General features: G+C 40.7%; 1 protein-coding gene across 5 annotated transcripts in view; it reads left to right on the top strand.

Moving 5' to 3' along the window:
• CLCN3 (chloride voltage-gated channel 3) overlaps positions 1-21,111 on the top strand; it is a 139,454-nt gene extending 118,343 nt beyond the window's left edge. For 2 of the 5 annotated variants that reach the window (XM_077477194.1, XM_077477197.1), the window contains 2 exons: positions 6,488-6,563; positions 18,526-21,111. In XM_077477194.1, coding sequence (XP_077333320.1) covers positions 6,488-6,563; positions 18,526-18,687 — 238 coding nt within the window. In that variant the 3' untranslated portion in view covers positions 18,688-21,111. Of the gene's footprint in view, positions 1-6,487; positions 6,590-18,525 lie in introns of all 5 variants that reach the window. The other 3 variants (XM_077477198.1, XM_077477199.1, XM_077477195.1) reach the window with 2 other exon arrangements.
• Positions 21,112-21,649: the final 538 nt, after the last annotated feature.

Here is a 21,649-nt window from a genome sequence, read left to right on the forward strand (position 1 = left end):
GATTCATTACACACAACTGAAGTAGTTCAAGCCTTTTCTTGTTTTAATATTGATGATTTTGGCATACAGCTCATAAAAACCCAAAATTCCTATCTCAAAAAATTAGCATATTTCATCCGACCAATAAAAGAAAAGTGTTTTTAATACAAAAAAAGTCAACCTTCAAATAATTATGTTCAGTTATGCACTCAATACTTGGTCGGGAATCCTTTTGCAGAAATGACTGCTTCAATGCGGCGTGGCATGGAGGCAACCAGCCTGTGGCACTGCTGAGGTGTTATGGAGGCCCAGGATGCTTCGATAGCGGCCTTAAGCTCATCCAGAGTGTTGGGTCTTGCGTCTCTCAACTTTCTCTTCCCAATATCCCACAGATTCTCTATGGGGTTCAGGTCAGGAGAGTTGGCAGGCCAATTGAGCACAGTAATACCATGGTCAGTAAACCATTTACCAATGGTTTTGGCACTGTGAGCAGGTGCCAGGTCGTGCTGAAAAATGAAATCTTCATCTCCATAAAGCTTTTCAGCAGATGGAAGCATGAAGTGCTCCAAAATCTCCTGATAGCTAGCTGCATTGACCCTGCCCTTGATAAAACACAGAGGACCAACACCAGCAGCTGACATGGCACCCCAGACCATCACTGACTGTGGGTACTTGACACTGGACCTCAGGCATTTTGGCATTTCCCTCTCCCCAGTCGTCCTCCAGACTCTGGCACCTTGATTTCCGAATGACATGCAAAATTTGCTTTCATCCGAAAAAAGTACTTTGGACCACTGAGCAACAGTCCAGTGCTGCTTCTCTGTAGCCCAGGTCAGGCGCTTCTGCCGCTGTTTCTGGTTCAAAAGTGGCTTGACCTGGGGAATGCGGCACCTGTAGCCCATTTCCTGCACACGCCTGTTCACGGTGGCTCTGGATGTTTCTACTCCAGACTCAGTCCACTGCTTCCGCAGGTCCTCCAAGGTCTGGAATCGGTCCTTCTCCACAATCTTCTTCAGGGTCCGGTCACCTCTTCTCGTTGTGCAGCGTTTTCTGCCACATTTTTTCCTTCCCACAGACTTCCCACTGAGGTGCCTTGATACAGCACTCTGGGAACAGCCTATTCGTTCAGAAATTTCTTTCTGTGTCTTACCCTCTTGCTTGAGGGTGTCAATGATGGCCTTCTGGACAGCAGTCAGGTCGGCAGTCTTACCCATGATTGCGGTTTTGAGTAATGAACCAGGCTGGGAGTTTTTAAAAGCCTCAGGAATCTTTTGCAGGTGTTTAGAGTTAATTAGTTGATTCAGATGATTAGGTTAATAGCTTGTTTAGAGAACCTTTTCATGATATGCTAATTTTTTGAGATAGGAATTTGGGGTTTTCAGGAGCTGTATGCCAAAATCATCAATATTAAAACAAGAAAAGGCTTGAACTACTTCAGTTGTGTGTAATGAATCTAAAATATATGAAAGTCTAATGTTTATCAGTACATTACAGAAAATAATGAACTTTTTTTTTTAACTAGTTTTATGGCATTTTTTTTTTTTACTAGTAATGGCGGCGATCAGCGATTTTTATTGTGACTGCGACATTGTGGCGGACACATCGGACATTTTTGAAAAATTTTTGGGACCATTGTCATTTATGCAGCAATCCGTGCTATATAAATGCAGTGATTCCTGTGTAAATGACACTGGCAGTGAAGGGGTTAACCAGTGGGTGGCAGTGTAGGGGTTAAGTGTTCCTAGGGGTGTGTTACTAACTGTGGGGGGGCTGGGCTTTCATTTAGTGAACACTGATCTCTGCTCCATGTGATTGGAGCAGAGATCAGCGTCACTAGTTGCTAGGCAGAATGGAGAAATGCTGTTTACAACGTCATTTCTCCATTTAGCCGCCCCGTGAGACGATCGCGTGTATGTCCGCAGCGATCGAGTTCGCGGGACCCGTGACCGGAATCAAGGGGGTCCTGACCAGCACACAATGGCAGGGTGGCATTGAAGATTGGATGTACCTGTACGCCAATATGCCTGCCCGTGCCATTCTGCCGACGTACATCGGCGTGCGCTAGTCGGGAATTAATAAAAAACGAAACAGTAAAGTTAGCCCAATTTTTTGTATAATGTGAAAGATGATGTGCTGAGAGAATCGTAATCTTTATTCTAAGCCAAAAAAAAAAAAAAACTTGATTCTCATTGTGGTCAGAATCGTGCAGCTCTAATACATAGCGTTCCAAGAACACTGGATTTGCTAAGGAGACCGTACAGCAGTAATTGTTTATTTTTGGACTCTCATTGATCCCTCAGACAGCTGTACAGATGGAGGGTATGCCATTGCTTTGTTTCATTGGTTATGTGTGATGTTCAATTTCGGCTTGAACTATTGAACTTTGTCAATGGGCTTTTTTTTTTAAGTGGTGGTATAGAGAAACTGAAAAAAATGTAGTTTCAGTCTGAAAATAATCAAAATACACATTTATTAATAAGCAATATTTCCTATTAACCTGTCATTTTTAGTCCTAGCCATAAAACCACTATACATTCCCTTTAAATAAGGCCCATATAAGATTAAATGTGGAAACCTTTTCCAGTGTAAGGAAAGCCTTCACTTAAAACTATTGTTTTGCGTGGTGGATGATTGGAGCAGTGTTGATGTAAAATGAGCCTGAAATATGTAAATGATGTAGTAATGAATAATTTGTTGAAATTGACACAGCAGAGGCTGTCATCAGTGGCCTGTCATAGGGCAGCTTTATTTATCCAGTTCAGCTGTACAATGCTCACAGTTAAGGAATCTGTATTCTACAGGACAGATTACTGCACATATTTAAACACCAGGTAGTAATGGCAGTGATCAGTTTTTAGCAGGACTGCGACATTGTGGCGGACAAATCAGACAGTTTTGACACTTTTTTGGGACCAGTGACATTGATACAGTGATCAGAGCTAAAAATAGCCACTGATCACTGTATAAATGGCATTGGCAGGGAAGAGGTTAACACTAGGGCCGATCAAGGGGTTAAGTGTTCCCTAGGGGGGTATTTGGGTTTGTTAGACCTCACCATGGTCACAAGGATCACCTCAGAACTTGTCTTTGAAATCTAGTCAGTAGTTACAGCTCTTACGGGTTGTATCCTGACAGATTCCCTTTAAGTTAATTTATCTCAGGTACTTGTATAGGGCCATCAATTTACGCAGCACTTTACATATACATTGTAAATTCACATCAGTCCCTCAAGAAGCTTACACTCTAAGGTCCCTAACTCACATTCATACATGCACATTTAGACAGGATTGTATTAACCTACCACCAATGGATGCGGCTTACTCCGCATCCAATTTGCAGGACATTTTAAAATCTGGTAATTTGAATGAGGCTGGTTCACATATGTGCGTTGCATTCGCAGTCCGCATTGCCCAAAAAAGTGTGTGTTTTCTGGGCATTGCGGTGCAAATTGCAGGCACGTAATCTTCAATGGGACACATCTGATTTGCAGCGTTCCGTTGTAAACAGGCTTTCACTACACCTCCCCCATTTCCCTGCTCCACTGATCAGCAGATACAACAGAGAGGAATCACTACATTCAAACAAACAGCTACTTTTTCTCTTTGCAGAGAAAACGGAGCTTGAATTTGCACAGCACGTGTGTGACTCCATCCCTTAGGGCCCTTTCACACAGGCTCACTGATCAGGTCCGCCTGTCAGTTTTTCTGGTGGACCTGATAGGACCCACCAGTCTTTCCTATGGAGCGACAGGTGTCAACGGGCACATCCGATTATGTCAGATGTCCTATTTTCCATCCATCCAGCGGATCATATCAAAATGGGCAGGCGGTCCGTTTCTGTCCGATTTTCCCATAGAGGAGAGCGGGACTGTGTCCGTGTCTGTTCTGCACAGTGGAGCGGACACGGACCTGTCGTCCACCTGCTCAGCGGGGATCAGTGGAGCCACCCCCCCCTCTGAGCAAGTGGAATCAGCTAGTCAGAGGAGCCCCTCTAAAAGGTGTGGCAGCAGGGGGCAATTACTATACAGTACAGTCTTACTTATGTTTTACTATCACATGGCAGGTGTGCTTCGAAGGGTCACTTACCCAACACTGACACTCCAGTTTTTGATGCTGAAGCGTTAAACCATTGATTTCTCAGCGACTTCAATGATGAGAACTCCTCACGCCTAAATTGTCAGGCACACCTGTCTTAGACACTGGGAGGGTTTTTAATCATTGATTTTTTTAATTCTTGGGAATGCGACAAAAGCAGAGGTGACTTCTGCAAGTTTAAATCTAGCCTATTCCACAGGCAGCCTTCTCTGTCGCTCAGGGCTGGTACAAGAGGTGGGCAGGAGGGGAAGCTGCCCTGGGTGCAATGGTTTATTGCAAGGATGGGGGTGCCCTGACCTTAACCCTATAGGGAAGGGGGGGGGGCACAGTTTGGCATCTTTGCCCTGGGCACTGGATGACCTTGTCCCAGCTACTAAAGCTGCCGTTCCTTTAATGCTGCTCCTATCACCTTCCTCACAATGCAATGTATTTTATGATTGTAGATTTTTTTTTTTTAAGGATACCAGTGTGGTTTGGCTTTTAAGGTTGTACATGGTTTTGTTTAAGTTATGTTTAAAAACCTCTTGTATTTGAATCATTCTTTCAATCTAAATGACCTGTGTAGTTGGATGTGATTTCAGGACTTGTTATGAGTATAATGTTTATGTAATGTAAATGATAATCTTCATGTAACATTTCCCTCTTATTTGATACAAGCAGAACTTGACCAGATGCCATAAACTACAGTAAATTAACACTGGGCTGTATTTAATCATGTGTGAGCCCATTACTAATAATGTGCTGCTCAGCCATTTCCTGCTTGCTCGTGTTTTGTGTGACTAAATCTGCTTGCTGATATCATCATGAATATTTCTCTGCATTTATATAAACCATCTGCAGGCAAACAAATGTTTTGATGAATCCATTAAGACACCATTATACATTAGGAAATAAAGTTCCTTGGCAGAAGGTTGATTTTTGCTGGGGCTGCTCCTGGAAGATGAACTACTTGTCCCGTTCAATGCAGAGCAAGTCTCCCATCTTAAAACGGCGCCATCTAGTTGTGGCTGGGTGCAGTTTCTTTGCAGCACAACAGCATGAAAACACAGCTCTGGGAAATTGCAGGCCATCTTTCTTAAAAAGAACAGCCTATTATATGGACAGAAAAATAAATAAATCCATCATACCTTGTGAAAGTCCCCTAAACAATATAAGTATTACTTCCAGCTTAACGCACCCACTTTATTCCCAGAGTGCTCCAAAAACACACGTGTTTTGCAAATTCCAACCAGAACTTGCCAAATCAAAGCTTAGCCTTTTGAGGTCTGGTGGGAAATTGTATAATGGAGCACTTTGTGTTTTAGGGCTCCCAGTGTGTTATAGAAGCAATCGAAAAAGAGTATGCAGGTGCCTGCTATAGGGCCTAGTGCAGTGATGGTGAACCTTGGCACCCCAGATGTTTTGGAACTACATTTCCCATGATGCTCAACTACACTGCAAAGTGCATGAGCATCATGGAAAATGTAGTTCCGAAACATCTGGGGTGCCAAGGTTCACCATCCCTGGTCTAGTGTAACTTGTTACATGTCATTGCAGGCACATCAAATTGTCCTTTCTAGAGATCTCCATATTTTGCATTGCTATTTTTATTTATTTTTTCTATTATTTTTTTTGTTTTTGTTTTTTACAGACAAGGTCTTTCTTTATTGTCAGAGACTTGTACTAAAATAGGGACAGTTCTAAGCTGTTAAGCAATTGACTAACATTGTATATTATGCTAGGCACAGTCACAAAACTTTTCATGAAGAATCATTTACTTGTTTCTTTTCCTTGCAAGCTTCAGAATTGTGACTTCTCAATTGTTCATCCCATGTCCATGACGGTTCTTGTGCTTTAATTGGCATTTTTAGTATATTACATGTCACTAACTGAGAATCAGATCAAAGCTTTTTTCAGAAATGACCATAACCATGAAACCCATAGCAATCTCTTTTCTTGTGTGCCAACTTAGCCATTATGTTGCTTTTTTCCATTCCTGTGTTATCAATATATGTATCCCAGTGGGACAGATTTATAGAATCAAAAAAAGAGCTCTGACATGTTGAGCAACCAATCGGATTTGTTCACGTTTAGATTTAAAGCGGTCATGTGACAGCTGTGGACAGCACTGGCACTTTTATCTGTTTGCTAAATCGGTCCCACTGTGTTATCTGCTTGCTACAGATAACAATTTTATCAGCTCACCACAGAAAATCTTTCATTTTGTAGTGATTACTTTTTTTTTTCCTTTGCAGAATATCACATGACCTGCTTTTAACTCTTTCAGATCAGTGATACCTTTTGTGGCATGTTTTGTCACCTCCATTTCATTCTTTGGCCCATAACACTGTCATTATTTTATGTTGCTTCATTCTTTTTGTTTTTTTCCATTTGTAGTTCAAACTCAGTTATTAGCATAACATGATCTGTTTCAGGATTGTCTTGGGGATCATCACAAAGAAGAACATTTTAGAACATCTCGAGCATCTAAAGCAGCACGTGGAACCCTTGGTGATTAGACAAAGCACCTTTAACCTGTAGACACCTTTTTTTTTAGAAAGCAGGACGCATGAAATTTTGAACCTTTCAGACATCATCTGATCACAGCAACCACAAAAGCATACTTGGCAGTTAAAAGCAGCAACTCTTCTTACACACCCACATTCATCTCATTACACTATCGGGGAAAAGGCTTCCTAAATGTCTAACAACTTTTTGCAAAAGCTTATCTGACCTCTGTTCTGGATGTCGTAGCTCTCTTTGGCACACAGTGTCAATCCAATGTTTCACATTTGCTTTGTAAGAATTTGTAGTTTTCACCACAGCTGACTTTTATATATATATTAAAGTCAAATCTCTCTGTTGTGGTCCCAGTAGCAGTTACCTAGGCCGTTGTGGAGGTAATCCAAGTCTGAAGGCTTCAAGGGCTTGTAAAGGTTTGTTTTTTATTTTCTAAATAGGTTCCTTTAAGCTAGTGCATTGTTGGTTCACTTACCTTTTCCTTCGATTTCCCTTATAAATGTTTTTTTTTCTTTGTTTTCTTTGTCTGAATTTCTCACTTCCTGTTCCTCCTCAGTAAGCTGTTCAGTAAGCTGTTCTGGCTGACTAACCACCAGCTCGGATGATGGTGATAAGTTCACTGAGGAGAAACAGGAAGTGAGATATTCAGACAAAGAAAAAAAACATTTAGAAGGGAAATTGAAGGAAAAGGTAAGTGAACCAACAATGCACTAGTTTAGAGGAGCCTATGTAGAAAATAAAAAACGAACCTTTACAACCCCTTTAAGTCACACTAATCTGCTAGTAGTGCATTTTCATGCACAACATAATGCAACCTATTTACTGCACACTGCAACACATTGTATAAAGTCAGTATAGGATATATTGACTAGTATGCAATATCTACTTTCTGATTTAATCATTTTTATTGGGTTTTCAAAACATAACAAAATGAGCACCAATTAGGCACTTGCGGGTGCTAAGAAAAGAAAAATCCCAACCATAGTAAGTTGCCAAATAAGGGCAGAACATAGGCCAGAATACAAAATACATTGAATGAGAAGACCAAGTAGAATAACCCATAATGTAGGTCTATGGATACCAGAGAGTAGGCTTCCTATCCTTAAGCCCCGTACATGGGGCGAATATCGGGGCGGGGGGTGGTGGTGCTGTTATCGAGCGGTTTAATAGAAACCAGCTGAAATTCGGCCCATGTGTATGGTAGCTGGTCGGACAAATTCGGCAGCATGAAGGGGAATGACCGAAAGAGGTCTGCGATCAGCGCTCTGACAATGGCTGAGACTGTGTGTTCTGGCAGGGGGGCCTGTCCAACTGTCCGAACACAATAGCACAGCAGGAGAGATCACTGTACTAACATCAGATTGTTGGCACAGGATCGCCTCTGGAGCGCTTCAGTTTTTTTCCTTTCAGCCTGCTGGAATGAATGAAAAATCACTGATAGTGTGTACCAGTGTACCAGGCTTTAGTGTAACCCAAATTAACAGGGAACAGGGGTTGGAGGGCCCAAGAGTAAGGGAGAAAGTAAAGAAGTGGGGGGCGACATGGACTAGGGAACGCCTCAATCGTCAGTCATAGACGGCCAATGCTAGCCGAATGTAATGAGGGGAAAGAATACTCAATCCAAGGTTCCCAAATTTTGAGAAACTTGGAGTGGAGGTTCTTTAAAATACTAAACATCTGTTCGTTAATCATTAGGGCCATCCTATTGTTTTTCACTCCCTGGGAAGAACGTAGTTTTTTTCCAGGCCTGGGCAATGGTTCTCTTAGCTGACAGAAATAAGTACAATGCCAAGCATGCAATATTTAAAACCTCATGTGCCAGTGTGTGACCATAAGAAGACGTTACTCAGGCATTGTACAGTCTCCTATATTTAGGGCCCACTCCGGTCACAGAATTTGGGTGAAGTTAAAGAAGTTGTTAAGGCAGAAGGTTTTTTATCTTAATGCATAGTATGCATTGCGATAAAGGAAAACCTGTGTGTAGCAGCTGTCCCAGCACCCCCTAATACTTACCTGAGGTCCCACTCTGTCCAGTGATGTCTATGAATCCCTTGGTCCTCCTGATTGGCTGAGACCCAGCATCGACACCATTAGCTCCCGCGGCTGTCAGGCAAATTGGTGGAGAGAGGGGGTGGGGCTGAATGGCAGCTCTGTGTCTGATTGAACACACGGAGCTGCAGCTCGGCCCTTGTGCCCCCATAGCAAGCTGCTTGCTGTGGGGGCACGCGACAGGAGGAAGGGGCCAGGAGCAGCAAAGAGGGACCTGAGAAGAGGAGGATCCAGGCTGCCCTGTGCAAATGCAACTGCACATAGGAGGTAAGTATAACATGTTTGTTTAAAAAAAAATAAGACTTTACAATCACTTTAAGTGTGACTGTGATCATTAGGCTGTATTGTCTCTCATTAGATTGAAGCAGGCTGTACTGTGGTGTGATTGTGCAGTTCTGTGTAATATTCTCCATGGCAGGCATAGGGATTTTACAATCAAACATTTTGAATAGAAAACATACAGCCTTTCACCACTAATCACTGTTGCACTGCACAATGTTTTCGGTGTTGCATGGCCTATCATTGTATGAAAATACCATCCAAAAAGTTTTACAAAAAAGATTGTAGTGTAAAAATACTGCATGAAAGAAGCATTATTAGCACAGTAAAGTAAATCTGTCAAGAAAAATATGGGTTTTGCCATTGCTTTACCCACTTTTACAGAATGCTAGCTGCCTGCCTGTTTTGCTGACTGCTGACTTTAGTAGTTTTGGTTCCTAATTTAAGATAAGTTTGCAAATCAGGAACTTTTGAAGAGAACTCTAGTTTTTATCTGTATTCTTCTGGGTCAGTAACTCAAATTATGAAAGCTAGTGGGTCAGTGCGAAAGCCAGGAAACAAGCATTTCCAAACGCAAAGGTTGGCTTTCTTTAAAGGCTTCATTAAAAGGAAGAATTTGTGCAGGCAGGGATCAGTCACTTTGTGCAATAAATGATTATATAGAAAGTTGTTAATGCCTGCTAGTTAAGCGTTGCCTAGTCCAACTCTCACCTAAGATGGCAGGCAGTGCTTAAATTGGGTCATGTATGGCCTTGTCAAATGTAGGCAAAATAAAAATAGACTTGCTGCAGTCTGTCACCAGCATTCCCCAGTTTTATTACCAGTGGATTTTTCCACTTTCCTTAACTGGGTGACAACGCTGTTCATTTTGCAGTGAAATAGTGCAGTAGCATTTGTCAGCCTGTGGACAGGGTGTTTGTAGATGGACGTGTACATTTAGATGGATGTTGAAGTGGCTCTGTTGGAGAGATTCCTTAACTTCCAGTCTAGTAAATAGAGACATAGACAGGAGTAAAGAAAACAAAAAAAAATGTTTTGAATCTAGATATACTTAAAGTACGCAACAAATATAAGTCCAACAAACCTTTTAACAACTCCAGTACCGCCTTACACACACACACACACACACACTAATATATATATATATATATATATATATACACATATATATATATATATACATACACACACAGTGCCTTGAAAACGTTTTCATACCCCTTGAAATGCAACAGCTGTTCTGTGAAGCACTCAGAGGTTTGTTAGAGAACATTAGTGAACAAAGAGCATCACAGAGGCGAAGGAACACACCAGACAGGTCGGGGATAAAGTTGTGGAAAAGTTTAAAGCAGGGTTAGGTTATAAAACAAAATCCCAAGCTTTGAACATCTCGCATAGCATTGTTCAATCCATCATCCAAAAATGGAAAGAGTATGGCAAAACTGCAAACCTATCAAGACATGGCCATCCACCTAAACTGACAGGCTGGGCAAGGAGAGCGCTACAAATGAATGCTACAATTTTCACATATTTATTTGTAAAAAAAAAACTTTGAAAACCATTAATTTTTTTCCCTTAACTTCTCTTAACTTCACAATTATGTGCCAATTTGTGTTGGTCTATCACATAAAATACATCTACATTTCTGGTTGTAATATGACAAAATGTGGAAAATTTCAAGGGGTATAAATACTTTTTCAGGGCATTGTATTGAGGTGGTTATACCAGTTTCATGGTTGCATCTATAGGAGATTCTCTACAGAGCAGGCCATTCTCTTTCAGGTAAAGGTGACCCAAGAGGCTTTAAAGCTGCTTGATCATTTTTACAGGTGGTAGAAGTCGGTCCCCCCCCCCCCCCCCCACCTTTGCCTTTACCAGGCTATCCCATCCTACCGAGGAGCCCGGTACTCGTGCGTTGGGTCGTATGGAATGCACTGAACAGAATTCCATCGTTCCTCCTCCTTTGTGATGTCAGAAAGCAGAAGTGACGAGGATTTCGTCACTTCAGGTTTGTTTGTTTACAGAAATATCAACAAATTTAAGAATTGGCTCGGTTTTGAAGTTGCTAAGTCATACACCATGTGACTAAAGGGTGACTGCTGTAAGCATCCCTGTCAGTGTTCTAACCCCTCTAACTGCCACTTTTGTTGGATAGCCTGACCTGTTAACAGGTAATGAAACTATGTTACAGGGGACTCGTGTAATCAACACTGTCTTATATTGTTTATCTTATGTAGTTACATAGTTAGGTTGAAAAAAGACGCAAGTCCATCTAGTTCAACCACAAATAAATAAATAAATCTAATTTATTTTGCTCATAGTTTCATATTTGTCTGCTGTTCTTAAAGGGAAGGTATAATTGGTAAATTTTTTTTTTTTTTTGGATACAATATTTTACAGATAAATATTTAATACATAATGCTTGCATTACACTACAGGTAGTTATAATAATTAAAGAGGAAGTAAACCCTGATGGGTTTACTTCCTCTTTTTTTCCCTGCAAAGGTAAAGCATAATGGACTACTATGCATCGCATAGTAGCTCATTATGTGTCACTTACCTGACACAGGAGCCAGCGAAGTCGCCGCTGATCCCTGTAGTCCGCCGCATCCATGTTGCTGGTGGCGTCTCGCAGCTCCGACGAATCACAGCGGCGAAGCCGCGATGACGTCACTCCCGCGCATGCGCACGGGAGTCGCGTCTCGCAGCTCCGCCGCTGCCACTCGGCAAAGCCGCGATGACGTCACTCCCGTGCATGCGCACGGGAGTCGACAAATTAGGCAAATCCATTCATGGATTTGCCGCATTTAGTGCGCCTGCGCGCCGCTGTCTACGGCGCATGCGCCATAGACAGCGGTGCCCATTTTCGGGCAAATATCTCCTAAACCATATAGGTTTAGGAGATATTGCTTGGACCTACAGGTAAGCCTTAATCTAGGCTTACCTGTAGGTCCAAGTTGTTTGGAAGGGTTTACTTCCTCTTTTTAAAGTGGCATTAAACCCAAAAGCAAACATTTTATTATATCGAACCTTATTATTTATTTGATGTGATGGCTGCATTTGTTTAATTTTTTAGGCTTTCTTTCATTGGTAAGGCTAGATACACACGGGCTGGATATCCCCTAGTATTGTATTGGTTGGTTCAACAGAAACCAGCCGACATTTGGTCAGCTGTTTTTCCCAACAGAAGCTGGTCTAACGTCTGGCTTTTGTTTAAGGGGAAATGTTGGAAAACAGGCATCCGATCAGTTCTTGCAGATATATAGTCTCCCTTTTAGACCACAAAGGCACCATGGGGGAGATTGCCGCACCAACATGGCATGTGTTAGTATGTTGTTTTTATTCTGTTCAGCCCCAAAAGGAATAAAACTGTTTGCTGTAACTGCTTATAAAGTACTAGATGACACTTGTCTTCAATTTGCCAGTGTATTTAAATCTTCTAGTACATCTAACACCGCCCCACCCCCCACCCCCAGACTGACAGTGCAGATGTCCAAATGTGCCCCTTTTATCCAGAGTCAGGGCAGTCTAATACAGGAAGGGTGTTACTGGCCAGATCACCAGGTGAAAACGGGGGGGGGGGGGGGGAAGAGAGCCTCAAAAAAGAAAATGAATGCAACCAACACATCCAATGATTGGTAAGCTGTAAGATATTAGATTTTTGGTTTTGGGTTTAATACTGTTTGCTTTAAGCCAGCCACTGCCTGCATGATTGTAAGACTAAGGCAGATGATCTCTCTCTGCTAGGAAGGATTCTGCAGTCTATATAACCTGATCTCCTTGATATTCAGGTACGATTTGTTTCGATGCCACTGGTCACATCTTTACCGGGCTCCCTGATTGCACGGGAGAGACAGGTAAAGGCAGTGGGAGGGTGTTGGCACCCCGGTCCACCACCTGTAAGAGTAATCCAGCAGCTGCTTAGCCGTTCAGATTACTTTTACATAAGATAATCGCCGGCTCTAAAGAACGATATTGAGACCATGGTTGGAGCCTCAACCCCATGATCCCCGGTATAACTCTTACCAGGCTGTATATATACACACGTATGGAGGTAGGGAAGCGGTTAAAGACATATATCCCTTTTGATATACATACCTACTCTTCTGTAGGTTATTGTGTAAGCTGTAGCTGGAGACTAAAGACCAGAAGGGCTACTATGAACTTTAATAAACATTTTACTATTCCCTACATATTATCTCAGCCATACACATACATAGTTAATAAAACATTCTCTTCAAAGACTGTTGATGGACTGGATAGTCTGTCTTTATCTCTTAATTGTAGCCCTCCTGTTGAAAGCTTTGCTAAATTGGTTGGCATTAACAGCCATTGGTCACCTTTTATTAGCCCTGATAATACCTTTTAGTAGTTAAGTGCTTCTAGAAAGGCACTAATTCCTATACCTTGAAATAGAATTCATCAAGGCTGAAGCTATATATAGGTGAGCAATTTAACCTCATGTTGGCAGTCACCTAATGAACTGTTGGCAAATCGAAATCCTTGTGCTTGAAATAAGCTGATTGGTAACAAGAGATTAAATCATTCTAAAAATGACCCCAAGTGTGGATTTGCCACTTTCAACATTTACTGTTATCTTCACCAAATCCCACATTCCTTGTAGCATTCGTTAATTTCCCTGTAAAAGAACCAGAGGACAGTTCCTAATAATTGCAGGAAGAATGGGCGTCTTGCCTTAGAGCGGGCATAGACTGTTCGAATCTTGGCTGGGTCACTAGGAACTGGCTGAAATGTGGCCAGGCTAAATGTACCAAGTTGATCGATCAACTTGGGTACAACCAATCCTGACGGATTTACTTAAAATTATTGCTAGCGGCTGCTATAGCCGCTAGCAATAATCACTGTCCGAATACAATGTCTCGGCAGGAGGGATTGCCTCATGAGCCACAGACTGGCCTTCCCTAGTAACCTGGTTTCATGTTTTGAGAACAGGTTAAAGAATGAAAGCGAACACACAAAGGGAAACTAATGCTATTGCAATTGCTCCATTTCCCTCTTGATTTGATTAATCTTTTCATCATTGTAGCAATCTTTTCTTGGCTTTAAAATTAGCGTGCCTCTGGTTGCTTTAAATAAAACGGCTATATTTTGCTGCTGTTAAACATTCATTTCATATTTACTTGCTTTGCAGTTTGATATTTTTTAAGAATTTCATGCCTCCTCTCACAAATGAACTGACTAACCAACATATAAGTAGGCCATCTGCTCGATATGTTCCACTTTGTGATGTTATCCTGCTTGCTCTAGACAATTTAAGGAAGCAATTATCATCAAATTCCAAAGCTACATTTTTATTGGCGAATATAACTTTGTGGGCAGCTTGATGAGTGCGGGGTTTTTACTTCTGTACTTTCCTAAAAGAAAAAAAAAACATAAATTGGCACAAAATGGCTATTTAGCACCCAGGTGCCCATAATCCCAAGGATGATCTAATGTGAAAATATCAGTTTTCCTAGTTCCTTCACCCCCTATTGGCAGCTGTGACTGCAATATAGTGATTGGCCAGTCGGGTTCTGGACCAGGAAGGTTGGTTGATGCATGTTTATCAGAATGTCCTTGGGATTCGGGGTACCTCGTGCTCAGTAGCTGAACTTGACAGCAATTGTAATGTAGTAGTTAAACCTTTTTAGCTCTGGAAGGTTTTACCCCCTTCATGACCAGGCCATTTGTTGCTATGCAGCACTGCGCTATTTTAACTGACAATTGTGCGGTCGTGCAGTGCTGTACCCAAACAAAATGTTTATCTTTTTTTTTCACACAAATAGCGCTTTCTTTTGGTGGTTTTTGATTATCACTGGGTTTTCTATTTTTTGTTATATAAAAGACTGACCATTTTGAAAAAAAGAAACAATATGTTTTACTATCTGCTTTAAAAACAAAAATTTTAAAATCAAATCTCTTTATACATTTTGGCCAAAATGTATTCTGCTAGTTTTTAGTTAAAAAAAAAAATCCTAATAAGTGTATATTGATTATTTTGTGTGAAAGTTTAACCAGTTTCTGTCCACCTTCTACAAAAAAGAGGTCTCCAAACTGCGGCCCAAGGGCCAGATGTGGCCCTTTGCTTGCCTTTATCCAGCCCTTGGGGCACAATTCCTTCCACTGATATGAGGCACTATTCCTTCATTGACACCAACAATGGGGCACTATATCTTCCACCGATACCAATGATAGGATACTATTCCTCCTACTATAAGGGGGAATACTCCTTATTGACCACCAACCTTGAGGCCATATTTATTCTCACTGATGCTGGGCCCATGACATATATGGTAATGAGCAGTGCCTGGTTTTCTCCACACATACCGCTTAGAATTAAGGCCAAAAAGTTCTATCTTGATCTCATTAGACCAGAGAATCTTATTTCTCACCATCTTGGAGTCCTTCAGGTGTTTTTTTTTTTTTTTAAAGCAAACTCCATGCGAGCCTTCATGTGTCTTGCATTGAGGCGAGGCTTCCGTTGGGCCATAAAGGCCCGACTGGTGGAGGGCTGCAGTGATGGTTGACTTTCTACAACTTTCTTCCAACTCCTGACTGCATGCCTGGAGCTCAGCCACAGTGATCTTTGGGTTCTTCTTTACCTCAATCACCAAGGCTCTTCTCCCTCGATAGCTCAGTTTGGCCGGACGGCCAGCTCTAGGAAGGGTTCTGGTCATCCCAAACATCTTCCATTTAAGGATTATGGAGGCCACTGTGCTCTTAGGAAGGAACCTTAAGTGCAGCAGATTTTTTTTTTGTAACCTTAGCCAAATCTGTGCCTTGCCACAATTCTGTCTTTGAGCTCTTCGGACAGTTCCTTTTGACCTCATGATTCTCATTTGCTCTGACATGCACTGCAATGCTTTCCTAATCAAGTCCAATCAGTATAATCAAACACAGCTGGACTCAAATGAAGGTGTAGAACCATCTCAAGGATGATCAGAGGAAATGGACAGCACCTGAGTGTCACAGGAAAGGGTCTGAATACTTAGGACCATGTGATATTTCAGTTTTTCTTTTTTAATAAATCTGCAAAAATTTCACCAATTCTGTGTATTTCTGTAAATATGGGGTGCGTTGTGTACATTAACCACTTAAAAAACTGCCTCACGCCGATGTACATCAGCAGAATGGCATGGCTGGGCACAAGCACATACCTGTACGTTGCTTTTTAAGTGCCCAGCTGTGGGTCCTGTGCTCCGTGGCCGTGGGACCAGCGGACCCGATCGCTGCTGGTGTCCCGCGATCAGGTCACAGAGCTGAAGAACGAGGAGAGGTCTGTGTAAACAAACCTCTCCCCATGCTTCCCTGTGTGGCTATCACCAATCGTCTGTTCCCTTTTATAGGGAAGGACGATCAGTGACGTCACATGCCAGGCCACGCCCCCTACAATAAACCAAACACATAACGTCATATATAACACCTACACTGCCCCCTAGTGGTTAACTTCTTCACTGCCAGTGTCATTTACACAGGAATCGGTGCATTTATATAGCACTGATTGCTGTATAAATGACAATGGTTCAAAAAATGTGTCAAAAATGTCCGATGTGTCCACCATAATGTCGCAGTCACAATAAAAATCACTGATCGCCGCCATTACTAGTAAATAAAATATTAATAAAATGCTATAAAACTATCCCCTATTTTGTAAAAGCTATAACTTTTGCGTAAACCAATCAATAATCACTAATTGCGATTTTTTTTTTTTTTTTACCAAAAATATGTAGAAGAATACGTATCAGCCTAAACTGAGGGAAAAAAAATGTTTTTTTATATATTTTTGGGGGATATTTGTTATAGCAAAAATATTGCATTTTTTTCAAAATTGTCACTCTATTTTTGTTTATAGCGCAAAAAATAAAAACCGCAGAGGTTATCAAATACCACCAAAAGAAAGCTCTATTTGTGGGGGGAAAAGGATGCCAATTTTGTTTGGGAGCCACGTCGCACGACCGCGTAATTGTCAGTTAAAGCAGCACAGTGCCGAATCGCAAAAAGGGGCTTGGTCCTTTGGCTGCAAATTGGTCCGGGGCTTAAGTGGTTAATGAGGAAAAAAAGGACTTAAATGATTTTAGCAAATGGCTGCAATATAACGAAGTGAAAAATTTGAGGGGGTCTGAATACTTTCTATCTCCACTGTGTATGTATGTATGTATGTGTGTGTGTGTGTATGTATATATATATGTGTGTGTGTGTGTGTGTGTATCTAGGGGTGATCAAATACCACCAAAAGAAAGCTCTAGTTGTGTGAAAAAAAAATTATATAAATCTAATTTTTGGTTACAGTGTTGCATGACCACACAGTTGTCAAAGTAGCCCAGTGCCACATGAAAATGGTATGCTATCGTTTTAAGTATAGCGGCAGGCAAAGCTTTTTTTGGTTTTAGATAGAGAGGGATTATAACACCTGTTAGGTTTTTATTGATGTCTCTGTCAATGTTTGGGAGGTTTCACCCTAAAATTGTCCTGGTGACCATTATTATCAAAAGTAAAAGAAAATCCCAAATTTTGTGCTGTCGCCAGAAATATAGGGGAAATTTTCCAGTGGTGACACTAGTTCTGGTGACCCTGATATCTACTTCAATGTGATTTTCTCTCACTTCCCACTGTGTCCATGAGACAGAAAGTAAATGCTCCCTAATGAGACACATGGCAAAAAAAAGCCCCGATATGGGTTATATACCCATGTCCATTGGCAAAGTGCAGTCAGAATGAATGGCACTGCTCTGCACCATTGCAGTAACACGAAAGCAATAGTGTGAATGGGTGCTAAATGTTGGCAGTGTTGGCATATAGGGTGCAGTGTATCAGAAGGCCTCAACCAAGTAAATGGAGCATGAAAAATCTTCCTACTGTGCAGCACTGCTGAACTCGGTAAGCAGAGTCATCTGTAGGTATAATTAGGAATATTAGAATTTAGCGCTCAGAATGACTGTCCGCTGTGTCTAATTTAGAAGTACATTTTAATGAAGATTTATTTTATAATTTCTTTAACATTAAGCTAACCTAGTTGTCTAAATATGTAATCAGGATAACTATCACATACTCACAATTTAATGTCTTCTCTCTGTAGATTCCCATATTTAATTTCTTCATTGTCTGTCTGTGTACATTGAGCTTGTCATGTGATCCAGGGTATAAATAATATATTATTATATAAGACTGCTGAACTGTAATCTTCATGTTTGATTGGGCCATATACAAGTAATGGTTCTAATCTCCCACGCCCTTTTTATTCAAATAAGGCTGACGATAGTAATTTTGCATCCTTAACCTACCTTTTTATTTACCAATTCCATGTACTGGTCTAATAATGGATCTTGGTCAGTAAATGGCAAAGTGATTTAGGATAAGTATTAGATAATTTAATGAACTCCTACTCGTACACATATCTCTTAATTTATTAAGCATGTTTTGCTGTTGAGAAGGCTGCAGCATTTCATCAGCAAAGCTACTAAAACACAATCCTGTTATTATTGGTGGTGGTCTGCTCCTCCCTTGACACACATGATCCCGCTATCTGCATCATAGACTCTTTCCTCTTACACAATGATCCTAGCAGCCGAAACTTCATGTCTCCTGTTAGCAAGGTCTTTGATTTATTAACCCTCTTTCTTTTTCTTAGACGCCTCCTTGGCATTATCACAAAAAAAGATATCCTTCGCCATATGGCCCAAATGGCAAACCACGACCCAGAGTCAATAATGTTCAACTGAACAGAATCCAAGAAGAAGAGCAAGAGGAGAGTGAAGAGGAGGTTTTTTTGTTGAAGGACACTCTACCCTGATAGGAGAGTAATTTGGCACATTGGTAAAAAATGAAGATGATCTGTTTTACAGCAAAGTTGCCTCCCTGCTTGCACGACAACAGAAGAAGCTGCTCAGCTGTGTTGGGTCATCCGCTGTGAATAACTTGCCACTAGAGGGCAGTGTAATACTGTGACTGTGAGAGCATGAAATAACGGTCAAGTCTGGTACAGGATTGTTTTAGACTTGTTAAATTTATCCCTGTTGTATACAGGAAATATCCTGAATTGAGCCATCATTATTCAAGACTTGCTACCATTTTTATCATTGAAGGAAATCTGGTGTTCATGCTATCTACTGTCAGATAACTATACTACATTTTGTACATTCCAGGACAGATTTAATTTCTCGCTATCCCCTACCTTCTTCTATCACTCCTCACTCACTCACCCCCCCCCCCCCCCTCCCAATTCCTCAGTTTACTCCACGAGGAGTCACTTAATGCAGCAGTCTCATATTGAGATATACTGCCATTATCATACAAATCTTCAACATATGTATGTGCCATAAAGCAGTTAGCTTGGTACAGGGATGCTGAAAAGTGCAGAGGATAGATGGCACTTCGGCTTAACAGTTTAGAAAACTGAATTGTTTCCAATTACCCATCGTACTCTGTTCCATGGTGTGAAGTGGTTTATGCAATTTTATTTTTGTATGCTGGGAAATCCTTTCACCTACTAATGTTTTGCAGTGTTAAGATTATGATAAATGTCCCTGATCCTTGACCTTGCCACAGGACAGAGCGATAATAGGAGCTGATGAGATGGTGATAGCACTGCACTATATGACGCTTCAGGAAACCCCTGGAATACAACCCTTTACCCTGACCACCAACAATAATATACAACAGGCACTGAGAACAATTTCTCTACCTATATAATATTAGAAGTTTAATGATGTGACAGTGAAAAATGTTCCTTTGTATTTATATTCTGTTTGATATTAAATCAGTCATGACAGTTTCAGGGAACTTGGGAAAACCATTGGAGGAGAAACTTGATTTATAATTGCACTAATCGCACATCTCTTACTAGTGTGGTCATTGATCTACAACTGGAGGAAATTTTAGATTATATTTGACACTAGAAATTAATTTGTATTTGATTTTGTTAATATTGAAATGCTTAAAAATAATTTTCGATTCATTATGTTTTGGAAAAACACTTAATCCAAATCCCATGGAGGAAAAAAAAGTTCCACAATTATTTTTATTTATTTTTTTATCATGGGTAAATAGGAACTAGTGAAAATTATGCATTATGCAAAGTTATCATGCTAATCGCATCCACGTTGCTCCGCTATTACTCAGCAGGGATGATAACTGAGCCTTTGCCCAATCCTTAGAATGGGAATTTAAAAATAAAACATTTCTGCCCGCTCAGTTGGGGAGATGGAAATTTTCTTCATGGTGTCTGGAGATGTGGAGGAAGAGAAGTGCGTCACGTATAATTTATACCGTTCGTTATCAAGTATCTTTAGACAAAATATCTTAAAGTGAAATGCCAGCCAAAATGTTTTATTTTGGATAGTGTAGGAAAGGTTTAGAACCTGTGTAATTTTTTTTTATAGCAGTCTATGACCCTTTCAGGGTTTTTTCTGTTTACGTCCTGTTTTTGCGACAGTGTCGTCAGACCAAATTCGCTGAGCTGGGGGCACATACTGCTGTAAATAACTTGCAGAAGTTCTAACCATTCTTCGCTCTGTCTAAAACCAGAATTAAGTCCTACTTTAGCTACACTTCACTCTTGTAAAATATTACCCACAGATCCCAGGTCTTGAAGCAACGTGATCAGAAATCATCTCCATTCTGTTTGATTACAAACTAGGCTTGAACTATAAGCACAGTTTTGCCAACTTTGTTAATACTACTAAGCAACGGAAAAAGTGAAATACCTCTAAGAAAGCAATAAAATGTGATCATCCACGCTAAAATGAAAGCAGTCCTATCTAAATTGCAAAATATGAACAGCTATAACAATTTTTTGCTTTTTTTTTAAAAAAATCTCCAAGTGTGCACAATTGTTCCAAGAATTATGGATGTAGATGTGCCACACAATTCACTTGAAACTTTTCTTGCAGGTTTGTATTCATTTATTTAAATGTTTTATTTTAATAGACCACATATCTGAATATGACATTTTGTGTATTGGCTTTTAGATCTCCTATCATTTCTAATGGTTCAGGCCTTACAGAGAATGTGATTTCTCTATAACCAGATGCTCCTGCTCAGCGGTAGCCCATGAGGATTGCTTATGTATGTCAGCAGTTATTTAGAAAGAATTTGATTCTTGGAGCATTTTGTCACACTTGTATTAAGTTAATAACTTAATTTACTGAAAGCAACTACTGAAGATGAGACGTTCTGTATTGTGAAAAGTCCAGAAATAAACTTATTGGGGAACCTAGCACTGTTTCGTGTTTATTATTTTTTTTCTCCCTTTTTTATGAATGGTTATTATGTCAGTAGACTTATATAAGTTCAATTGCAGCTAGGTTTTCAAATTCAGATACAGTGAGAGAAAAAAGCATTTGATCCCCTGCTGATTTTGTACGTTTGCCCACTGACAAACAAATGATCAGTCTATAATTTTAACGGTAGGTTTATGTTAACAGTGAGACAGAATAACAACAAAAATAAATTGATTTGCATTTTAATTAGTGAAATAAGTATTTGACCCCTTCGCAAAGTACTTGGCAAAACCCTTGTTGGCAATCACAGAGGTCATTTCTTGTAGTTTGCCACCAGGTTTGCACACATCTCGGGAGATTTTGTCTCACTCCTCCTTTGCAAATCCTCTCCGAGTCATTAATGTTTCAAGGCTGAGGTTTGGTAACTCGAACCTTCAGCACCCTTCACATATTTTCTATGGGATTAAGGTCTGGAGACTGGCTAGGCCACTCCAGGACCTTAATGTGCTTCTTCTTGAGCCACTCCTTTGTTGC

This window comes from Lithobates pipiens, unplaced genomic scaffold (genome assembly GCF_037356315.1).
Source record: "Lithobates pipiens isolate NorthernLeopardFrog02 unplaced genomic scaffold, aLitPip1_a1.2 Scaffold_13, whole genome shotgun sequence".
Taxonomy (NCBI): Eukaryota; Metazoa; Chordata; class Amphibia; order Anura; family Ranidae; genus Lithobates; species Lithobates pipiens.